Source organism: Dendrobates tinctorius, unplaced genomic scaffold (assembly GCF_039654945.1).
Source record: "Dendrobates tinctorius isolate UK_male_01 unplaced genomic scaffold, ASM3965494v1 ptg000129l, whole genome shotgun sequence".
NCBI classification, from domain to species: Eukaryota; Metazoa; Chordata; class Amphibia; order Anura; family Dendrobatidae; genus Dendrobates; species Dendrobates tinctorius.
In genome coordinates, this window is record NW_027361797.1 from 7,615,432 (window position 1) to 7,639,631 (window position 24,200).

The 24,200-nt window shown below is 40.0% G+C and overlaps 1 protein-coding gene across 7 annotated transcripts in view; it reads left to right on the top strand.

The window, feature by feature from the left end:
• The window catches only part of RBFOX1 (RNA binding fox-1 homolog 1), a 991,812-nt gene that overhangs the window by 790,082 nt on the left and 177,530 nt on the right, over nucleotides 1-24,200 (top strand). For 5 of the 7 annotated variants that reach the window (XM_073542794.1, XM_073542793.1, XM_073542799.1 and 2 more), the window contains exon 8: nucleotides 20,413-20,514. The exons of the other annotated variants lie outside the window; for them this stretch is intronic. In XM_073542794.1, the coding sequence (XP_073398895.1) occupies nucleotides 20,413-20,514 (102 nt within the window). The remainder of the gene's footprint in view (nucleotides 1-20,412; nucleotides 20,515-24,200) is intronic. 7 annotated transcript variants of the gene reach the window in all.

Below are 24,200 nucleotides of genomic sequence, written 5' to 3' on the forward strand. Positions count from 1 at the left end.
GGATACCAGCATCCTCACTGGTCCTGATCGCTGGTGAGATCTGCCTGTTTGAAAGCTCACCAGCGATCATGTAGCGATGCACCAGCAATCCTGACTAGGTTGCATCGTTGTCGGGATCGCTGTTGCGTCGTTTAGTGTAACGGGACCCTAAGAAGTGCACACAATAGAGAAGTACCTTTTAAAAAGAACACTACTGAGGCGGTGGTTGTGCATACCTGATGGTGGTGTGTGAAGGCTCAACACCTCTTTAAGCATGAACATCCCGCTGATGCTGCTCTTGGCTGGAGGAGATATCTTACAGATGTGCATTTACCAGAATGAAGAGAACCATGTTAGGCAGGCTGCTCTGTGGGAAATGAGGAGCCATGGAACTTCAGATTTGGTTTCTATTAGTTCCATCGCATTTCGCGGCAGGACCTGCATCTTTTTACAAAGTAAAACAAAAAAAAAATATATTTTTTTTGACCATGAGAAATGTGTTGATCTGTTGCCAAAACATGTTGGTTCTAATGAAAAGCTTATCTGAAGAACCAAGACTCTTCATTTCCCGCAGCACAGCCTGCCTAACATGATTTCTCCATTCTGGTGAACACAAAATCTGTGGGTCTATCCACAGCGTTTTGTGTCCTTGAGCATTTTTTAAAAGCTGCTCTTTCACCCCAATTGAATTAGTTGAATTTACTTAGTAAATACATGTTGTCCATTTTAGGTGTAAACCAGACTAAAAACAATACAAATCATGAGAGATGTTAACAATATCCATACAAAAACCTTTTCCGATCCATACTTTTCATATCTTATCCCATTACGTTACACATGTAGAAACAGAAGGAACCCTTCTCAAAAGTGGATATTAAACATTCCATTATATCCAAAGTAAAGTGGAAATGAAGTGACTGCTTTTGGGCTTTAAGAAAGATCTAATAGGTTAGGTAGCTGTTTTATCTTGAAAGAATAAAGGCTCTCAAGCATTCAACAGCTGCAGTACTTGGCAATGTTTCCATATCTCTAGTGCTCAACAGTACAAGTGCCTCTTGTATCTCTTCAGTCCCTTAGAACTGACAAGGCAATGAGTACTGATCTTTCTGTCTCAGATATGTTGCTCTGCTTTTCACCATCCCCAAGCTTTCAATTCCTCAAGAGTTCCATTTTATAAATATTTCAGACAAGTTTGGTAAAAGTTCATAGTGTCTAAACATAGATTTGCAGTAAAAGCTAGGCTTAAAAAAAACACATTGTAAAGCCAGCTATGAATTTTAGTGTTGAGACTGGCACTGAAATTTTTATAACATTACCTGCATAACATATTCCATAATGTTAATAACAAAAATACAACTTTTCATGCATCTTTTTACCAACTTAAGTTGATCAATTTCTGCACATGTTTTGACACATTAGGAAAACACATCAGATCGTAAGAGCTTTGTATTTGTCCAGGAAAGTAATACTGTGGGGTTGAATTCTTCATTGTGAGATTCACAACTGAAGAAAACCTTTTATATACAAATATTTTGCAATACAATAATTTATTTAGTGGTGGCCTGTCATACAAATACAAACACCAATAGTATACGTGCATAGAGGATATGTTCTCCGGTCTTAGAAAATTTGTGAGACATTTGTTTTTTCTTCCATCAAAGAGGGATGACTAGAAAAATATTGGATCGCGTAGGGGTTATTATTTTTTGTTCATAATTTATATGATGTATTTTTTATTCTGCTCTGTTGCCATCTATTTTGAGGTCTGCTAACATGTAGTGAGATGAACTACAAGAGTAAGGGTCCATCCCAATTGGGTGCACCTTGTCACAGTGGGATGGATTTTTCAATTTTTTGATCAAAGCAGTGACAACTAAGTACCCTGTGTTATTTACTTTTTTACATACTGCTGGGTATTTGCTCAATTTGTTTTCATCCTAAATGGCCACAGCGTGATTGTGTATCTACATATTGCACTTATACCAACCGATATTCCAGCTCATTTCTGTGGTTTTTCATTTTTTTTGTTTGCAAAGAAAAAAGAATACACATCAACATTGTGTGTAAAATGCAAAAAATTGGAAGACAAAGTTTTCACTAGAAATGAGCGAATCTGAATGAGGTGAATTCAACGTGTCTCAAATATAGATGGGCGAACCTGAACAGTAAAGTTTGGCGTCTGTACCGAACACCTACTGTTCAGGCACGGACACTGAACACGGACATCACCAGGAAGTCTGTGTACTGTTCTGGTTCGGCAGCTCGAACACCGTTATGTGTATGACAGCGCTTCAAACCCCGCTTCTGATCGGTGGTGAAATCATCCTCGCTGGTCAGAGAGCCGCTGTTCCCACGCTGTCAGAAGACAGCGTGGGCGCTCAGCTGTGATCAGAGGTATAAAGTTTACCTCCGGGGTAGGAGCACGGAGCAGCCAGGAGTTATGCACATGACACTTAACATTTGTAAGTACCATCTCTAAACTTTGACCAAACTTCATGATTCTCATGTTTATTTTGAAAATCTTTTGTAAGGATTTGCACGGATCACTTTTTTAATTCACCAGTCACTTTCTGAGCATTTGACTCTGCAAAACCCTGTGATGTTTACAATGGCAATTCATTAACCCCTTAGTGAGGAAGCCAACTTGCAGCTTAATGACCAGGCTAATTTTTACAATTCTGGCCACTGTCAATTTATGACGTTATAACTCTGCAACACTTTAACAGATCCTGCTGATTGTTTTTCCTGACATATTGTACTTCATGTTAGTGGTACAATTTCCCGGATATGACTTGCATTTATTTATGAAAAAAATGGAAATATGGTGAAAATTTTTAAAATTTTGCAATTTTCAAATTTTAATTTTTATGTCCTTAGATCAGAGAGATATGTCACACAAAAAACTTAACAAATAACATTTCACACATGTCTACTTTACACCAGCACAATTTTGGAAACTTTCTTTTGTTAGGAACTTGTAAGGGTTAAAAGTTGACCAGCAATTTCTCATTTTTACAATAAAATTTGCAAAACCATTTTTGTAGGGACCACATCACATTTGAAGTCACTTTGAGGGGTCAATATTTCAGAAAATGCCCAAAAATGACCCCATTCTAAAAACTGCCTGCTCCCCTCTAGGTGCTCAAAACCTCATTCAAGAAGTTTATTAACCCTTTACATGCTTCACAGGAACTGAAGCAATGTGGAAGGAAAAAATTAACATTTAACTTTTTTTGCAAACATTTTAGTTCAGAGACATTTTTTTATTTTCACGAGTGTAAAAAGAGATAATAAACCATAAAATTTGTTGTGCAATTTCTGCTGAATATGCTGATACCCAATATATAGGGGTGAACCACTGTTTGTGCTCACGGCAGGGCTTGGAACAAAAGGAGCACCGTTTGACTTTTTCAATGCAAAATCAGCTGTAATTGAGATCGGACGCCATGTCGCATTTTGAGAGCCCCTGATGTGCCTAAACAGTGGAAACCCCCCAACAAGTAACACCATTTTGGATACTAGACCCCTTAAGGAACTTATCTATATGTGTGGCGAGCACTTTGAACCTCCAAGTGCTTCACAGAAGTTTATAATGTGAAGCTGTGAAAATAAAAAATCATATTTTTTCCACAAAAATGATCTTTTTGCCCCAGATTTTTTATTTTTACAAGGGTAACAGGAGAAATTATTGGTGTGAAATTTTTCCTGAGTATGCCAATACCCCATATGTGGGCTAAGCACTTTGAACCCCCAAATCCTTCACAGCAGTTTATAATGCAGGGCCGTGAAAATAAAAAATCTTTTTTTCCCTCAAAAATGATTTTTTAGCCCGCTATTTTTTATTTTCACAAGGGTAACAGGAGAAATTGGACCACAAAAGTTGTTGTGCAATTTGAACTGAGTAGGCTGATACCCCATATGGGGGAACCACTGTTTGGGTGCATGGTAGAGCTCAGAAGGGAAGGAGCCCCATTTTGGAATGCAGACTTTGATGAAATGGTCTGCGGGCGTCATGTTGCGTTTGCAGAGCCCCTGATGTGACTAAACAGTAGAAACCCCAAGTGACCCCATCTTGGAAATTATACCCCCCAAGAAGCTTATCTAGATGTGTGGTGAACATTTTGAACCCCCAAGCACTTCACAGACGTTTATAATGTAGAGCCGTGAAAATAAAAAATATTTTTATCCACAAAAATGATTTTTTAGCCCCCGATTTTTTATTTTCCCAAGGGTAACAGGAGAAATTAGACCCCCAAAGTTGGTGTTCAATTTGTCCTGAGTACGCTGTTGCCTCATGTTTAGGTAAACCACTGTTTGGGCACATGTCAGGGCTCGGAAGGGAGGGAGCACCGTTTGACTTTTTGAACGCAAAATTGGCTGGAATCAGTGGTGGCGCCACATCACGTTTGCAGACCCCCTGATGTGCCTAAATAGTGGAAATCCCTCAGTTCTAATTCCAACCCTAACTCAACACACCCCTAACCCTAATCCCAACCCTAACCATAACTCTGATCACAAGCCTAACCACAACATACCCCTAACCCTAATCCCAAATTTAGCCATAACTAGTGTTGAGCATTCCGATACCGCAAGTATCGGGTATCGGCCGATACTTGCTGTATCGGAATTCCGATACCGACTTCCGATATTTTTTCAATATCGGAATTCGGCATCGGAATCGGAAGTTCAAAGTTGATTGACGGCCTGACGTCATCATGATGCGCGGTGTGTGCGCATCATGATGCGCCGTCATTTCGGGCCTTCCGGGGGTCTCTGCCGGCCTGCCGGGGGGCTGTGTGGACTGCCCGGGGTCGGTACCGGCCTGCCGGGGGGCTGTGCCGGCCTGCCGGTGGTCTGTGCACCCTGTGGGGGTCTGTACCGGCCTGCCGGGGGGCTGTGCCGGCCTGCCGGTGGTCTGTGCACCCTGTGGGGGTCTGTACCGGCCTGCCGGGGGGCTGTGCCGGCCTGTCGGGGGGCTGTGCTGATGTCCGAGGGTCTGTGCAAGCATCGTCCGATGGGACTACAAGTCCCATCTGGCGATGCCTGCTACCATGACAGTGATTGACACATTAGCCAATGATGGGACAGTAGTAGTCCCATCATCCGGCTAATGTGTTAAATGTTAAAAAAAAAAAAAAAAAATACTACATACATACTACATACATACTACATGCTACATACATACTACATATATACTACATGCATGCTACATACATACTACATGCTACATACATACTACATATATACTACATGCATGCTACATACATACTACATGCTACATACATACTACATATATACTACATGCATGCTACATACATACTACATGCTACATACATACTACATATATACTACATGCATGCTACATACATACTGCATGCTACATACATACTACATACATACTACATACATACTACATGCATGCTACATACATACTACATGCATACATACTACATGCATGCTACATACATACTACATGCATGCTACATGCATGCTACATACATACTACATGCTACATACATACCACATACATACTACATACATACTACATGCTACATACATACTACATATATACTACATGCATGCTACATACATACTACATGCATGCTACATGCATGCTACATACATACTACATGCTACATACATACCACATACATACTACATACATACTACATACATACTACATGCTACATACATACTACATATATACTACATGCATGCTACATACATACTACATGCTACATACATACCACATACATACTACATACATGCTACATACATACTACATACATACTACATACATACTACATGCATGCTACATACATACTACATACATACTACATGCATGCTACATACATACTACATGCATGCTACATACATACTACATGCATGCTACATGCATGCTACATACATACTACATGCTACATACATACCACATACATACTACATACATACTACATACATACTACATGCTACATACATACTACATATATACTACATGCATGCTACATACATACTACATGCTACATACATACCACATACATACTACATACATGCTACATGCTACATACATACTACATACATACTACATACATACTACATGCATGCTACATACATACTACATACATACTACATACATACTACATGCATGCTACATACATACTACATGCATGCTACATACATACTACATGCATGCTACATGCATGCTACATACATACTACATGCTACATACATACCACATACATACTACATACATACTACATACATGCTACATGCTACATACATACTACATATATACTACATGCATGCTACATACTACATATATACTACATGCATGCTACATACATACTGCATGCTACATGCATGCTACATACATACTACATACATACTACATGCTACATACATACCACATATATACTACATACATACAATACATTCATACAATACATACATAGACATACAGTACATATAACATAGAGTAACATACTTACCAATACTTGTCACATTGTTCCCCGAAGCCATTGTCTTTTCCGGAATAAATATTAACATAACAAACCACAAAAATACTCACCCACGATCCGAAGCAGTCCACGAGTGTGTCCCACGACGATCTTGGGTAGAGAACTGCAGCATCAGATGATGCTGCCATTCTCTACGGGCTGCAGGAATCCAATGACGGAAGGTAGGTATCCTTCCGCACTGTATTCCTCCGCCACTTAAAAAAAAAAAAGTCCCTAGTCTCACTTTATGCCATTGCTGTGTGGGAATTTCCCACGCAGCAATGGCATAAAGTGAGACTAGGGACTTTTTTTTTTTAAGTGGCGGAGGAATACAGTGCGGAAGGATACCTACCTTCCGTCATTGGATTCCTGCAGCCCGTAGAGAATGGCAGCATCATCTGATGCTGCAGTTCTCTACCCAAGATCGTCGTGGGACACACTCGTGGACTGCTTCGGATCGTGGGTGAGTATTTTTGTGGTTTGTTATGTTAATATTTATTCCGGAAAAGACAATGGCTTCGGGGAACAATGTGACAAGTATTGGTAAGTATGTTACTCTATGTTATATGTACTGTATGTCTATGTATGTATTGTATGAATGTATTGTATGTATGTAGTATATATGTGGTATGTATGTAGCATGTAGTATGTATGTAGTATGTATGTAGCATGCATGTAGCATGCAGTATGTATGTAGCATGCATGTAGTATATATGTAGTATGTATGTAGCATGTAGCATGTATGTAGTATGTATGTGGTATGTATGTAGCATGTAGTATGTATGTAGCATGCATGTAGTATATATGTAGTATGTATGTAGCATGTAGTATGTATGTAGTATGTATGTGGTATGTATGTAGCATGTAGTATGTATGTAGCATGCATGTAGCATGCATGTAGTATGTATGTAGCATGCATGTAGTATGTATGTAGTATGTATGTAGTATGTATGTAGTATGTATGTAGCATGCATGTAGTATGTATGTAGTATGTATGTAGTATGTATGTGGTATGTATGTAGCATATAGTATGTATGTAGCATGCATGTAGCATGTATGTAGCATGCATGTAGCATGCATGTAGTATGTATGTAGTATGTATGTAGTATGTATGTAGTATGTATGTAGCATGCAGTATGTATGTAGCATGCATGTAGCATGCATGTAGTATGTATGTAGTATGTATGTAGTATGTATGTAGCATGCAGTATGTATGTAGTATGTATGTAGCATGCAGTATGTATGTAGCATGTATGTAGCATGTATGTAGTATGTATGTAGTATATATGTAGCATGTATGTAGCATGTAGTATGTATGTAGCATGTAGTATGTATGTAGCATGCATGTAGTATATATGTAGTATGTATGTAGCATGTAGTATGTATGTAGCATGTAGTATGTATGTAGCATGTAGTATGTATGTAGCATGTAGTATGTATGTAGCATGCATGTACTATGTATGTAGTTTTTTTTTTTTTTTAACATTTAACACATTAGCCGGATGATGGGACTACTACTGTCCCATCATTAGCTAATGTGTCAATCACTGTCATGGTAGCAGGCATCGCCCGATGGGACTTGTAGTCCCATCGGACGATGCCTGCACAGACCCCCGAAGCCTGCACAGACCACCGGCAGGCCGGCACAGCCCCCCGGAGCCTGCACAGACCACCGGCAGGCCGGCACAGCCCCCCGGCAGGCCGGCACAGCCCACCGGAGCCTGCACAGACCACCGGCAGGCCGGCACAGCCCCCCGGCAGGCCGGCACAGACCACCGGAGCCTGCACAGACCCCCTGGCAGGCCGGCACAGCCCCCCAAAAGGCCCGTACAGACCCCAGAGAGGCTATACAAGGCAAAAACAGGGTTTTTCTTATTCCGATACCGGAAGTCCCATAGACTTGAATGGGACTTCCGGTATCGGAATCGGCGATACCGATACTTTTTTTAAAGATCGGCCGATCCATTCCAATCCGATACTTTGAAGTATCGGACGGTATCGCTCAACTCTAGCCATAACCCTAACCACAACCCTAATCCCAAAATACTCCTAGCCCTAATCCGAACCCTAACCCTAATCCCTACCCTAATCCAAACCCTAAGCCTAATTCCAACCCTAATCCTAATTCCAACCCTAACCATATTTCCAACCCTAACCATAATCCCAATCCTAACCTTATTTCCAACCCTAACAGAAAAATGAAAACAAAAATATTTTCTTTTTTCATTATTTTCCCCTAACTATAGGGGTAATAAAGGGGCTTTATTTACTATTTTTTTATTTTGATCACTGTGATAGGGTCTACCACAGTGACCAAAATGAACCATTAGGAAAAATCTTCCTATTGTTGCCGGGTGCCAGCCGGCAGATCTCGGGCGCACTGCGCATGTGCCAGCCATTCTTTTCCTGGAAGAAGATGGCGGCACCCATGGAGGGGAAAAACGCAGACCAAGGACCACCGGGAGGTACCGGGGGGATCAAGGACCCTATTTCTCTCTTCTCTGATGTGCGATCACATCACAAGAGAGAGAAATTAATTGGCACATCAGACTTTTTTTGCGGTTGCCATTATACGGTTAATAACGGCAATTGCAAAAGTGGGGTCAGTAAAAACTGACCCATATCATGTTCTCTAGGGCCTTGGCTACCCCCGACAGCCGAGACCCTGGAGAAAATCTGAATTTGGGGTGCTATACACTTTTTTCACAGCCCCGTGAATTCACAGCGCTTTGGTTTAAGTACCCTTAACTACCACCGTTAAAAAGCGTTTTGGCGGTCATTAATGAGTTAATCCATATTGAAACACCTGCACTATGCACTTTATATCTCATTGTGGATAAATAGCCCTCTACATGCATATTCAGATAGCATTAACACATCACTTGATTGCTTCATTTTAGTGCTAAAATAAATCTTTAATTTGAGCTTCTAGTGGAATGTTATTTGTGCATACTAGTATAATTACTTTTTATGATCTACTCCCATGCTCATATGTTTCTTCATGTTCCATAAGCTTGATATATTTTTAATCCTTTTCTATTTTTATTTTTATAGTCTAAAAAATTTATATTTTATCTTTACACATTGCAATTTATCGTCTGGCCTCATTACATCATTTGAGGACGTGAATACTTATGCTCTGGTCACAGGTGTCAGCTGATATGACAACTGCTCCCATCATCTGACACCTGCTGCCGCTAATAATAGTGAGAGCAGGAGCAGCGGATGGGAGTATTGATCAGCTGCTCATGCCCTGTAAATAAATAATTAATTTTTTTTTATTTAAATAATTAAAAAATATGATGTGGGGATCCCACTATTATTGATAACTAGCCATGTTGAAGCTGAAAGCTGAGAGTAGCAGCCCCCAGGTGTGAGTTTTGTCTAGCTGCTTAACAAAAATATGGGGGAACCCACACCGTGTTTTTTTTAGTAGTCATTTACAGTGCAGGAGCGGCTGATGAATACTCACAACCAATGCTTCTGCTGTTATTAGCGACAGCAGATGTCAAATGATGGGAGCAGTTGTCCATCAGCTGACACCAGTGACCAGAGGTAAACTTTATACCTCCAATTACAGCTGAGTACTCACACTGTCTTTTGACAGCATGGGAACTGCGGCTTTCTGATCTGAATGATTTCACCGCCGATCAGAAGCTGTGTTTGCCGCAATGTCATGCACATTACAACGCAGTAAACACTGGATGTTTGGGCACCCCATTAAAGTGAATGGGCTCTGGGTTCTGGTTCAGGTACTGTCCTGGTACCAGAACCCAAACTTTTTGTAACTGTTCGACTGAGCTTGCCAGACCTAAACATCCATGTGTCCGCCCATCTCTAATCTAGAATTTCACAAAAAAATTGGAGACATGTGAATCTAACATTTGTGCTATTTGATTTATGCAAATTTATAAAAAATGGCAGCCTGCCAGCTGCCTTTTCATTAAATTGTAGAAGCTTGTAAGAAAAAAGAAAACTTTAACGCTTATCTGCTCTGCTGCAGTTGCCCTTATTCAATAAAGCACACATTCTTTTTGGCTCTTCCATCATCTTCTTTTGAAGCTGGGGTTTCAAAAAAATATTTGGCCTTGGAGATTTTGACACACGTTGTGACATCACATAGCTCGTTGCCCTGCGTAAACCTGGCGAAATCCTTGGGTGATGTGAATAATGCCGTTATCATGTCATGACAAGCTTTGTGACATGTGAGGCCTACTTAGCACTGGATGCCCAGAGACCCTAGAACATAATAAAGAGTAATCAATTTGCATCTAATAGCTCTTATGCAAATTGAATTTTCTGGTTAAATTCAAACAAGCTGTCAAATTTGAAATTCGACATGCTTTCACATTGCTATTAGACTATTATTAGACATAAATCATAGGAATTTATCTAGTCTATCAACAGAAAATGCTAAGTCATGGAAAGTGACTTGAATTGTAGTTAAGTGAATGTTTGGTTTGATCTACAATAGTCATACTTCAAATAAATTTAATTTGGTCTAAGAAAAGTCTTTTATGTTAAATCAGCTTAAGGCCATTTTCACTCATCCTTTTTTCTAATACAAGAAAAATGGTATATTTTTTCAATATGTTGGACCTGTTTTTAGGACTTTTGTCAGTTTTTGCAATACTTGTTGCATCTGTTTTTTCTTACGAAAAAGTAAAATGTAGATAGCACACACAACATTTTTTTTCATGAGACCATTAATTTCAATGTTGAGTTTGATCCACAAATTAGATGAAAGTTCATTTTTTATTGCACATAATTAGCAAAAAAGGATGTGTAATAGGTAATAGGTAATAGTAATAGGTCCTTAATCTATCTGTAAAAATAATGGATAGCTTTCACATCAATAAATAGATTTATGATACTGACCTAAACGAGATCAATAAATAGGTGGAAATTTATATACTACTAATTCTAGATGTTATCACAAAAGATTGCTCAAAATTTAAAACTGTCAGATCTGGCAACCATCAGACACAGAAACTTCTGTACAAATGATTTAACTATTGTCCCACGTTATGTCCTCCATAGAAACTCCTATTGATTAAATTAATTCAATAAGAAAAGTCTGCTGTTTCCCAAGAGAAATAATTATTTTTAAGTTGTTTAAATGGGTTTTCAAAATTTCTTAAATGGGCAAAATTGAAAAAAAATTAAGAATTCTATTAAAAATCCTATCTGTTCACAAGAATGGAGTGTTTTCTAAATTCCAGTTTACATCTCATTACCTAGGATGCTAACCAGCTCAGCAGTGTATCAGTCATGATTGGCCTCCTAGGCAAGGAACGTATGCTTGCAAGTGCAACTCTAATGATCACCAAATTACCAGATCTGGACAGTTGTGGAGCCCTTTCACTCCTCCAATGGTAGAGAGTAAAATATTCCCATACTTGCAGAATGAAAGAGTGCACATTTCAAAACAGTACCATGACCATTCCACTGGTCTGAACTATCAATCTTCAGGTGTACATCATCCCCTGGCATTAAGTATGCTGAGAGACAGAGGAACAATGTATTCCAGAAGACAGAATATTAAATATGGGCAGCAGGGTGGCTCAATGGTTAACAATGTGGCTTTGCAGCGCTGGGGTTCTGGGTTCAAATCCTACCAAGGAAAACATCTGCAAGGAGTTTCTTTGTTCTCCCCGTATTGGGTGAGTTTCCCTCCACACTCCAAAGACATACTAACAGGGAATTTAGATTGTGAGCCCCAAGGAGGACAGTAAAGCCCCCGTTACACACTGCGATATCGCTAGCAATATCGCTGTAAAGTCACCGATTTTGTGACGTTGCAGCGATATTGCTAGCGATATCGCTGCATGTGATACTTACCTCCGACCGGCTCCCCCGCTGGTTATCGCTGATCGCGCGAGAAGCTCCTGGATCATTCCTCGGTCACTTCCTGCGGCGCTTCCTGCTGTGACGATGAGCGACGCGTGGAGCCGGGCGGGAGGACGCAGGATTGCCGCGTCTGACAGGTAAGTAGCGATCCCCGTCTCCAGCGATGTCGCTAGTGAGATCTGCCTATGTGGCAGCTCACTAGCGACCACCTAGCGATGTACCAGCGATCCTGACCGCGTCATATCGCTGGTCGGGATCGCTGGTGAGTCGCTAGGTGTAACGGTACCCTAATGAAGGTAATGAAGTTATCTATAAAGCGCTGCAGAATATGATGGCGCTATATAAGCAGAAGCATAATAATTATTGGGGCCTGTTCCCACATGGCATATTTGTCATGTATTTTTCTGCGCAGATTAGTCACCAAACCTGAAGGGTTTCCTGATGCCAGCAAAGTGAATGAGAACCCTGAAGTGTCATGCACACATTGCCTATTTGTAACCATACCCATTCTTTCTGTGTTTTTGCAGCACATTGCACTGATACTAATGAGTGGGGAAAAATCTGCACCAAAAAGCATGTAAAAAACGCAGCAAAAATGCACTTATTTTGCGCAGTAAAACAGAACTGGTGCAGAAATCTCTGCACCAAATACTTTACACGTGCAGATACCCTTAGACAACCTTTTAGGGTTAAAAGGGCTGATCGTGATTTTCTTTCTGGAAATAAAATTACACCTTTCTTTTGTCCTTTCGTTCTCATTTCTTTCGACATCCGAAAAACATCCATTACGTTATCTTTCCATTTTGAGACACTCTTTATTGGATTAATATCTTTAAGTAATGTAGCAGCTGGGATTGAATGTACAGAACATGACAGTTCTTTATAGGTTAGATATTGTGGTTGACTACTCTGGTTACAAATGACACCGAGGTACAAAGGTGTCTACCTTAGTAGTCTCAAAAGCGCTCGTACAACACATCCATGTAATTCTTCGATGCAGCTCCAATAAAACCTCCTTCAACCTGAGAAGAATCCTTTTACTGGCTTGTAATTATAAGTATTGATATTGTGCGAGCTGGGTCACATCCATGACCTACCACCGAGCAGGGAATAAGAAGTAGAGTATAAATATTGCTCGAATATCACGTTTGTTGCTTATTTAGAGAGAGCGCTTCTTTAGCGGAATAAAAATGTTGATATTTCTTCTTAGCTTAACACCAAAAGGAACAATTGCCAGCCAGATTAACATTGAAATTTGGACTAATCTGTGTTTGACTAAAACCTTTCTACCATGACTTTGTGTAAAAGGATTCAATTACAGTGCGCAATGTTTTGTAAATAACTATCTCACATAAAAAGTTAATTAATCAGGGCCGTGTCAATTTCCTTGTGCCATGTCAATTTGCAGAAGGTAATTAATCACTAATCGCCCAGCGTGAAGCAAGCTGAGGGACAATTCACAAGTCATTTATTGTCTTTTTGTAAAACAAATTGTAACACCGAGTCATGAAGAAACACATCTCGCCTTTCATAATATATTTTTTTTTATTATGTTTTCGCATGTTGTAATAGACCTCAGCAACAAGCAGCTGTATTTCTCTTCAGTAAGAATAATAAAGAAATTAATGGGAGCGGATTGATTGCCCATTGCTTTCCTGTTATGTCAGTTTTGAGATTACACTGAAAAAAAAAACGAACAGTGAAAAATGACTTTTCCATGTGGGGAATGGTGATTAGGTCTGTTCATTAATTAGAAATTTTTTTTTGTTTTCCTTCAATGCATTTTAAATGAGAAGATTCTTTATGAAAAGTAAAAAGAGTTTCATAAAATATAGGCTCGAGCTAAGGTTTTCATCCCATCACTAAGCAACATGATGGAAATAAGGCTGTAATTTTAATGGAACAGTAAAAATTATAGTTTTAATTATATCAATCCTCCTATTCCATTTCTAATAAACTTGAAATAAAGTTTGTTTAAATTATACCGGTTGGTGGAAAATATTTTGTTAGAACCTCTGGTACATGCAGATATTCTATGTAAAACAATAATTATTATAGTAACCTTACGATTGATATTACTCATTTGTCCAAAACATTCCATAGGAAATATACAAAGATAATATTTGTGGAATTTAGTTAGTTGATGTGGCCAATCATTAGCGCGCATACATTGACTTTTCTTAGGAAATGTTCCATTCTATACATATCACTATTGCGATTCTCATGATATGTACATGAAATGTGCAAAATAATAATATAATAATAATACATTTTATTTCTATAGCGCCGACATATTCCGCAGCACTTTAAATTTCAGAGGGGATTTGTACAGACAATAGACATTACAGCATAACAATAATCACATAGATTATAACAAATACCAAGAGGAATGAGGGCCCTGCTCGTAAGCTTACAGTCTATGAGGAAAGAGGTAGACACGAAAAGTGGGTGGTAACAATTGCCCTGATTGTATGGACCAGCCATAATGTTAAGTGTGGGAACATGATGCGGGGAACCTGGCTATGGTAAAACTTTTGGCTGTGCCACACAGGGATAGATTAGGTTAATGTGTTGAGGCGATAGGCCAGTCTGAATAAATGCGTTTTCAGGGCATGCCTAAAATTGTGGGGATTGGGGACTAATCGTATTGACCTGGGAAGTGCATTCCAAAGAATTGGCGCAGCACGTGTAAAGTCTTGGAGACGGGAGTGGGAGGTTCTCATTATTGAGGATGCTAACCTCAGATCATCAGCAGAGCGGAGGGCACGGGTAGGGTGGTATACTGAAACAAGGGAGGAGATGTAGGGTGGTGCTGAGCCATGGAGGGCTTTGTGGGTGAGGATAATAAGTTTATACTGAATTCTGGAGTGGATGGGTAGCCAGTGTAATGACTGACACAAGGTAGAGGCATCGCTGTAACAATTGTTGAGGAATATGATCCTGGCTGCAGCATTCAAGACAGATTGGAGAGGAGAAAGTTTGGTAAGAGGGAGACCGATTAGAAGAGAGTTACAATAGTCGAGACGAGAATGAATAAGAGAAACAGTAAGAGTTTTTGCAGAGTCAAAAGTAAGAAAAGGTTGAATTCTAGAAATGTTTTTGAGGTGCAGATGACAAGAGCGAGCCAGTGATCGAATGTGGGGGGCAAAGGAAAGCTCGGAGTCAAGTATGACCCCAAGACAGCGGGCATGTTGCTGGGGAGTAATTGTGGAACCACACACAGAAATGGCAAAGTCGGGTATAGGTACATTAGTAGAGGGAGGAAACACAAGGAGTTCAGTCTTTGACAGGTTCAGTTTCAGATATAGTGAGGACATGATGTTAGACACAGCGTTTAGACAATCGCCAGTGTTTTCTAGAAAGGCTGGCGTGATGTCAGGAGAAAAAGCGTATAATTGGGTGTCATCAGTATAGAGTTTGTACTGAAAACCAAAATCTACTGATTGTTTGGCCAATAGGGGCAGTGTACAAGGAGAAGAGAAGGGGGCCTAGAACCGATCCTTGAGGAACCCCAACAGTAAGGGGAAGGTGAGAGGAGGAGGAACCGGCAAAAGATACAGTAAAGGAGTGGTCAGAGAGTTATGAGGAGAACCAGGAGAGAACGGTGTCCTTGAGGCCAATGGAACGGAGCATAGTGAGGAGGAGCCGATGATCCACAGTGTTGAATGCTGTAGAGAGATCCAAGAGAATAAAGGTACTGTCACACTTAGCGATGCCCCAGCGATCCCGACCAGCGATATGACGCGGTCAGGATCGCTGGTACATCGCTAAGTGGTCGCTAGTGAGCTGCCCCACAGACAGATCTCACCAGCGACATCACAGGGGTCGGGGGTCGCTACTTACCTGTCAGACGAGGCAATCCTGACCTCCTCCCACCCGCGTCCACGCGTCGCTCGTCGTCACAGCAGGAAGCCCAGCTGGAAGCTGATGACGAGAAACGGCTCAGGACGTTCTCGCGCGATCAGTGATAACCAGCGGGGGAGCGGTCGGAGGTAAGTATCAGACATAGCGATATTGCTAGCGATATCGCTATAACGTCTCAAAAACCAGTGACGTTATAGCGATATTGCTAGCGATATCGCTTAGTGTGACAGGCCCTTTAGCATGGAGTAATCACCATTTGATTTAGCTGTTAGTACTAGATCATTAGAGACTTTAGTGAGGGCAGTTTTAGTAGAGTGTGAAGAGCAGAAACCAGAGTGGAGAGGGTCGAGAAGAGAGTTATCAAAGAGATAGCGGATATCAGAAAAAATAGTGAGTTCTTTAGGCCAGTATGTATTGATATATCTTTGTCTCAACTGTATTAAGAGTCTAAGGCTACATTCCCACTATGAGTTTTTCGATGCTGCAGAATTTATACACCATTTCTGCACGTATTATTTAAATTAGTTTACGTGTGGTTTTTCATTTTGTTTTTGTTTATTTTTGATGTGTCATGATTTAGCCCCTTTATGACCTATAACGTATAGGTATGTCATAGATCATCTCCCCATTTCATGAGGACTCTGGGTAATGAGATAACAACTTTTCTGGCACATGTCAGCTGATTTCATCAGCTGACATGTACCACTAACAGCCACAGATGGAATTGCGATCCACCCGCGACTGTTAACGTATTAAATGCTGCTGTCAATCTCTGACAATGGCATTTAACATGATCACGCCTGAAGCACATCTGTAGCTCTGCCCATCAGCGCCCATGTCACATGATGGTGGGTTGCCAATGGGTTGGCATGACAACCTGGGGTCTGCAGGAGACTCCTGTGATTGTCATTGCCAGATACAGTGGCTTACAAATGTATTTGGCTCCCTGGAACTTTTCAACCTTTTCCCACATATTATGCTTTAAACATAAAGATACCAAATGTACATTTTTGGTGAAGAATCAACAACAAGTGGGACACAATTGTGAAGTTGAACGAAATTTATTGGTTATTTTACATTTTTGTGGAAATTCAAAAACTGAAAAGTGGGGCGTGCAATATTATTTGGCCCCTTTACTTTCAGTGCAGCAAACTCACTCCAGAAGTTGATTGTGGATGTCTGAATGATCCAATGTTGTCCGAAATGACTAATGATGATAAATAGAATCCATCATTTGCTGTGATCATTTGTTGTGATTACAGCTGCAAGCCGCTTGGGGCATGTCTCTATCTGTTTTGTACATCGAGAGACTGAAATTCTTGCCCATTCTTCCATGACAAACAGCTCGAGCTCAGTGAGGTTTGATGGAGATCGTTTGTGAACAGCAGTTTTCAGCTCTTTCCACAGATTTTCGATTGGATTCAGGTCTGGACTTTGACTTGGCCATTCTAATATCTGGATGCATTTATTTGTGAACCATTCCATTGTAGATTTTGCTTTATGTTTGGGATCATTGTCTTGTTGGAAGACAAATCTCCATCCCAGTCTCTGGTCTTTTGCAGACTTCAACAGGTTTTCTTCAAGGATAGTCCTGTATTTGGCTACATCCATCTTCCCATCAATTTTGACCATCTTCCCTGTCCGTGCTGAAGAAAAGCAGGTCAAAGTCATGATGCTGCCACCACCATGTTTTACAGTGGGGATGGTGTCTTCAGGGTGATGAGCTGTGTTGCCTTTACACCAAACATATCGTTTGGCATTGTTGCTAAAAAGTTCGATTTTGGTTTCATCTGACCAGAGCACCTTCTTTAACTTGCTTGGTGTGTCTCCCAGGTGGCTTGTTACAAACATTAAACAACACTTTTTATGGATATCTTTGAGAAATGGCTTTCTTCTTGCCACTCTTCCATAAAGGCCAGATTTGTGCAGTGTATGACTGATTGTTGTCCTATGGACAGACTGTACCTCCTTAGCTGTAGATCTCTGCAGTTCATCCAGAGTGATCATCGGCCTATTGGCTGCCTCTCTGATCAGTCTTCTCCTTGTTTGAGATGAAAGTTTAGAGGGATGGCCGGGTCTTGGTATATTTCCAGTGGTATGATACTCCTTCCATTTCTATATGATCGCTTGCACAGTGCTCCTTGGGATGTTTAAAGTTTTGGAAATCATTTTGTTTCCAAATCCAGCTTTAAACTTCTCCACAACAGTATCACGGACCTGCCTGTTGTGTTCCTTGGTCTTCATCATGCTCTCTGTGCTTCAAACAGAACCCTGAGACTATCACAGAGCAGGTGCATTTATACGGAGACTTGATTACACACAGGTGGATTATATTTATCATCATTAGTAATTTAGGACAACATTGAATCATTCAGAGATCCACAATGAACTTCTGGAGTGAGTTTGCTGCACTGAAAGTAAAGGGGGCGAATAATATTGCAAGTTCCACTTTTCAGTTTTTGAATTTCAACAAAAATTTTAAATAACCAATAAATTTCATTCAACTTCACAATTGTGTCCCACTTGTTGTTGATTCTTTGCCAAAAATTTACATTTGGTATCTTTTATGTTTGAAGCATGATATGTGGGAAAAGGTTGAAAAGTTCCAGGGAGCCAAATACTTTCGCAAGTCACTGTAAGCTAAAGGGGCCGAATAATATTGCACGTCACACTTTTCAGTTTTTGAATTTCCACAAAAATTTAAAATAACCAATAAATTTAGTTCAAGTTCACAATTTTGTCCCACTTGTTAATGATTCTTCGCCAAAAATTTACATTTGGTATCTTTACGTTTGAAGCATGATATGTGGGAAAAGGTTGAAAAGTTCCAAGGAGCCGAATACTTTCGCGAGGCACTGTAGCTTTTAGCGCTGTCCTGTGGCTAGCAGTCATAGCAAATGAGCATTTTACCTACACATAGCAGGGCTGAATCCTGATTTTTGTAGCATGGGTGATCGTATGATCACAGTTTCTAGTCTCCTCAGTAGAGTTGAGCGACTTTGGTTGGATTGGGTTTCGTGAAACCCGACTGAAACAAAATTTGAGTTGGATGAAACTGGTCTGACTAGGGCAAAAAAGTTGGAGTTTCGTCCGAAACCCGACCCCAATGCAAGTCAATGGGGAATAAAAGTCGGCATTGAGCGAATGACATTCATCCACTCAATGCCGACTTTTATTCCCCATTGACTTACACTGGGGTCGGGTTTCGGACGAAACTCCGACTTTTTTTGCCCTAGTCAGACCAGTTTCATCCGACTCAAATTTTGCTTCAGTTGGGTTTCATGAAACCCGATCCGACCAAAGTCGCACAACTCTACTCCTCAGTAAAAAGTAAAAACAAAGTTTTAACCAATATTAAAAAATAAAGAAATATAAAAGTTTAAATCACCCCCTTTTTCCCCATTCAAAATAAAACAATAAAAAAACACATATTTGGTATTGCCGAGTTCAAAAATGCCCAATCTATCAATATATGAAAAGAACTAATTTTATCGGTAAACGGCGTAACGAGAAAATAAAATCAAAATGTCAGCAACATTTTGCTGCAATATTACATTAAAATGCAATAACGGACAATGAAGACATCATATGTACCTCAAAATCGTATCAATAAAACATCAGTGTGAAATACAAAAAATAAGCCCTCACCCAGCCCCCGATCATGAAAATTGGAGATATTACAGGTCTTGGAAAATGACACCATTTATTTATTTTTTTTTATAAACTATGGATTTTTTTTTCACCACCTAAATAAAAAGAATCTAGACATGTTTGGTATGTACGAACTTGAAGTGACCTGAAGAATCACAATAGAAGGTTAGTTTTAGCACTTATTGAACATGGTAAAAAAAACCAAACAAAAAACAATTGTGGAATTGCACTTTTTTTGCAAGGTCACCGCATTTTGATTATTTTTCCTACTTTCTATGCACTATATGATAAAACCAATGGTGTCATTCAAAAGTACAACTCGTCCTGCAAATAACAAGCCCTCACATGGCCATATTGACAGAAAACTAAAAAAGTTATGGCTTTGGGAAATAGGGGAGAAAAAAATGAAAACACAAAAATCGAAAAACACAAGGTGGTAAAGGGATTAAATAAAGCTGCTTTGATTTTGATGCTACTTGTTTTTACTTTGACAAACCTTTTATTGATATATTTAGGTACGGATTACATGCGTTTTTGATGCGTTTTCGCATGTGCGTTTTTTTACCTGCAGAATTTCCGCACCTAATGCAAGTCTATGGGGAAATCCGCACAGAAGACTCAGCGTTCCCGCAAGAGAAATTGACATGCTGCGGATTTGAAACACACACGGCAGGTCAGTTTACACTGAGTAAAATAAAAGCACAGTGGGCATGAGATTTCTATAAATCCCATCCATTTTGCTGAAATTTAAGACGCCATGTTTTTGATGCATCGAAAGTATACAGCATCAAAAACACACCAAAAACTCATCGTGAGAATGTAGCCTAAGGGGTAAAGTTTTTCCTTGTGCACGATACCAAGTCGGCATAGGGAGATTTATAGGCCATGCAATGATCCTCTGGAATTACATCTTGCAAGTTGCCTCTTCAGAGACAGAAAAGACAAGAATGTTAGTGCCACCTATTAGAAGTAGCAATCTCAAAAGTCATCTGTCTGCAGGTTTTTCTAGGAAATTTGAGGGCAGCATGAGGTAGGGGATGAGACACTGATATTAGCGATGTGTTACTTACTAGGCTGTGTGCTGTTGTTTTAATACAATGAGTGTTTTATCAGTAAGAGATTATCACTGCCTGGGCTAGTGCCCACATGAGTTGTGGCCAACCATGCTCCCAGCACTGATTAGCAGCTTACTGTCAATAAATAAAGTAAACAGAAACATGTTAATCAAGAGTGTGGGCAAGTTAGCTTTCTGAGCTCTCCTACATGCTACATCTAAAACTCTGCATCACACCTGCTGTGCCCATTAAAGTAAATGATACATCACTGGGATCAGGATCTCTTTCTCTACATTATGCTGCTCTCAGATGAGGTGAAAAACCTGCTGACAAGGTGCAAGAGTGGAGCGTTGCTGAATGCTGGGATGAGGGAGTGTTCCGATGTGTGGCACGCCACTGCGGGTGTCGGGTGCCATTGCTGCGCTGTGTCCAGTGGCAGTACTGCACTGTGTCCCAGTGGTAGTGCTGCGCTGTATCCCGGCGACGGTGCTGTGCTGTGTACCGGTGGTCGTGCTGTGCTGTGTCCTCGGTGGCAGTGCTGCGCTGTGTTCCTGTTACTGCAGGGGGCTTTGCCGACATTTTGTGAAAGTCCAGTGCCTCCGGCAGTTCTTCCATGGTTTCCTGTGTGGTAGACTCCGGGAAAATGGCCGCTGGTGGGCGGTGCATGGGCAGATGGAGATCTCGGCTCCAAGATCTCAGGAGATGAGATCTCAGCACTGAAATCTCATCTCCCAAGATCATGGTGCCGAGATCTCCATCTGCGCATGTGCCGCCTCTTGGTGGCCATTTTCCTGGAGTCCACCTCACAGGAAACCATGGAAAAACTGCTGGGGGCTCTGGATTTTCAAAAATGTCAACATAGCCCCCCGCAGTACCGCACTGCCACCGGGGACACAGCACACCACTGCCACCGGGGACACAGTGCAGCACCGCCACCGGGACACCCGCAGCGGCGCACCGATAATAAGGTATATCCGCATTATAAGACGCAATCCCATTTTTTGGGGAAAAAAGTGCGTCTTATAATATGAAAAATTCATTATTTAAACACATAAGTAGAATTGACTGAATCTACCTATATTGGATTTGGACAGATTTGCTCAATTCATGGGGAAAAATTTGATTTGTCTTGAATAAGAAGCAAATTCAATTGCCTACAACGGAGGTAAAAATAAGTCTTTGGGTTCAATACAAAAAAAAATGTTAATGTTAATCAGTGAGTCAGGGAGGATCTGCAAGGTTTTCTTCAGCTTTAATTGGGCTGAGAAAAAAATTGCAGCATGCCGTGTATGGCCGCGTATGTTGGACGAGACTCACCAATGCAAGCCTATGGGTGCAAGAAACAAAATACACGGCACATGGACCATCCGTATGCTGTCTGATTTTTATACACACATCTCAAAGGAACCAGGAAATTGAATCAGCTAAGCGCCTGCCTGGCAAGGAAGAAAAAAAAAAATAAAAAATCTTAGATAAAGTTACAGCTCAAAAGAGTGAAATAAGCACTCCATCAAGAATTTAAGAAAAACTGTGATTTAATAGCCTATTGAGCCTTAACAACAGTTTGGTTCTCAAAGGAACCAAAATGTTGCTGAGCCTTAATGGACTATTAAATCACAGTTTTTCCAAAATTCTAGATAGAGTGCTTATTTCATTTTTTAAACTGTCTGCAGGTTTAATTGTCTGAAAGATTTTGCACCCGTATTGACTTTATATTGCCTGCTAGTGCTGCTTCTTTCTTTAAAGTTATAGATAAATAGATGCATGACAGACAAATATTATATCTATAATAGATAGATAATAAATAGATACATATTATATAGATTATAATTTTATAACTCCCCTACATATTCTAAAACTGCACCCTTTAGTGCCTTTCATATGGAGTTTATTGTCAACTGTTTTATGCTTGCTAGCCTAATTTAAAAAAAATAAATAAAAATATAACATGGGGTCCCCCTATTTTATGAAACCAGCAAATGTAAAGTAGAAAGAAGTGAACTTATATTTTCAGTCTAGGAAGGCCCCTTGATCTTGGGACCTTCACAGCCTGAAAATACCAGGCCGCAGCCACCCCAGAGCTGGAGCATCACATTAGATGCTTCATCTTGGCTCTTCCTGATTACCTTGATGCATTGACAATCAGGATAATGGGGATTGGGGTTGATGTCAGCTGTAAATTGTCCAAAAACAAAGCTAACATCAAGCCCTGATGTTAGTAATGGAGAGGTGTCTATCAGACAGCACCTTTACTAACCCAATACTCAAAAGAAAAAATCACAAACACAGAAATAGTACATTGTAAAAAGCATTCCACTACTTTTTCCTTGGTTCACCAATTTAAAAAAAAAACCCAAGCAGGGAATCCGACATAGTCCAGGGAATCCAACGTAGTCCATAAAGGGAAAACTGAAAAACATAAAAAGAAAGAAATGAAAAAAAGTACTGTGTTTTGTTCAACAATTTATTATAAAACAAAAGGTCCCACACAGGTCCGACGTAGTCCAGTGTTTCCCGCGATTTTCCTCCATCCCGTCATTTAAAGCCTATGTTGCCTTGTTCGCCAGAGTTAGCACATTTCATGTGATGCTCTACTTCAGGGGAGACTGTGGGCTGACATTTTTAGGATGGGAATGGCCCAATAAACATGGCTCTTCCCAGCCTGATAATATCAGCTCACAGCTGTCTACTTTACCTTTGCTGGTTTCAAAAAATAGGGGGCACCCAAATTCATTTTTTAATTAATTTATTTAATGTGCTAAAAAGCATGAAAAGCTTGACAATAAACTCCACATGAAAGGAACAAATGGGTGCCATTTTAGAATATGTAGGGGGTGTGTGAAATTGTATATCTGCCGGATATCTATCTATTTTTTCTAATTATTCTATCTATCTGTTATCTATCTATTGCATATCTAATATCTGTGTATCATCTATCTATATCTTTACATAAATTGCTTTATTATTCTTTTCAACTAGCTTTAATTAACATAATGTATGTAGAGTATTATAGTATGTAAAGATGATGTTAAAAATGCACTGCATATGGATTGCATGCACATGTCATATGGATGTCATACAGATGCTAGGCAAGAAAAAAAATTGCACACTCACAAAACATAAGGAATGACATACGCATTACACTCGTGCAACTTTTTGGGATGAACACTGGAGAGATTTTTTTATATGCAGATGTGAACGAACCCATATACTCACCTTTTATCAGTCCTTTTTATGTAAAATTTTAGGAGATTGTGATTAGTCTCAAATTGACTTGCTCATTTCTGCACATAAATTAGTACAA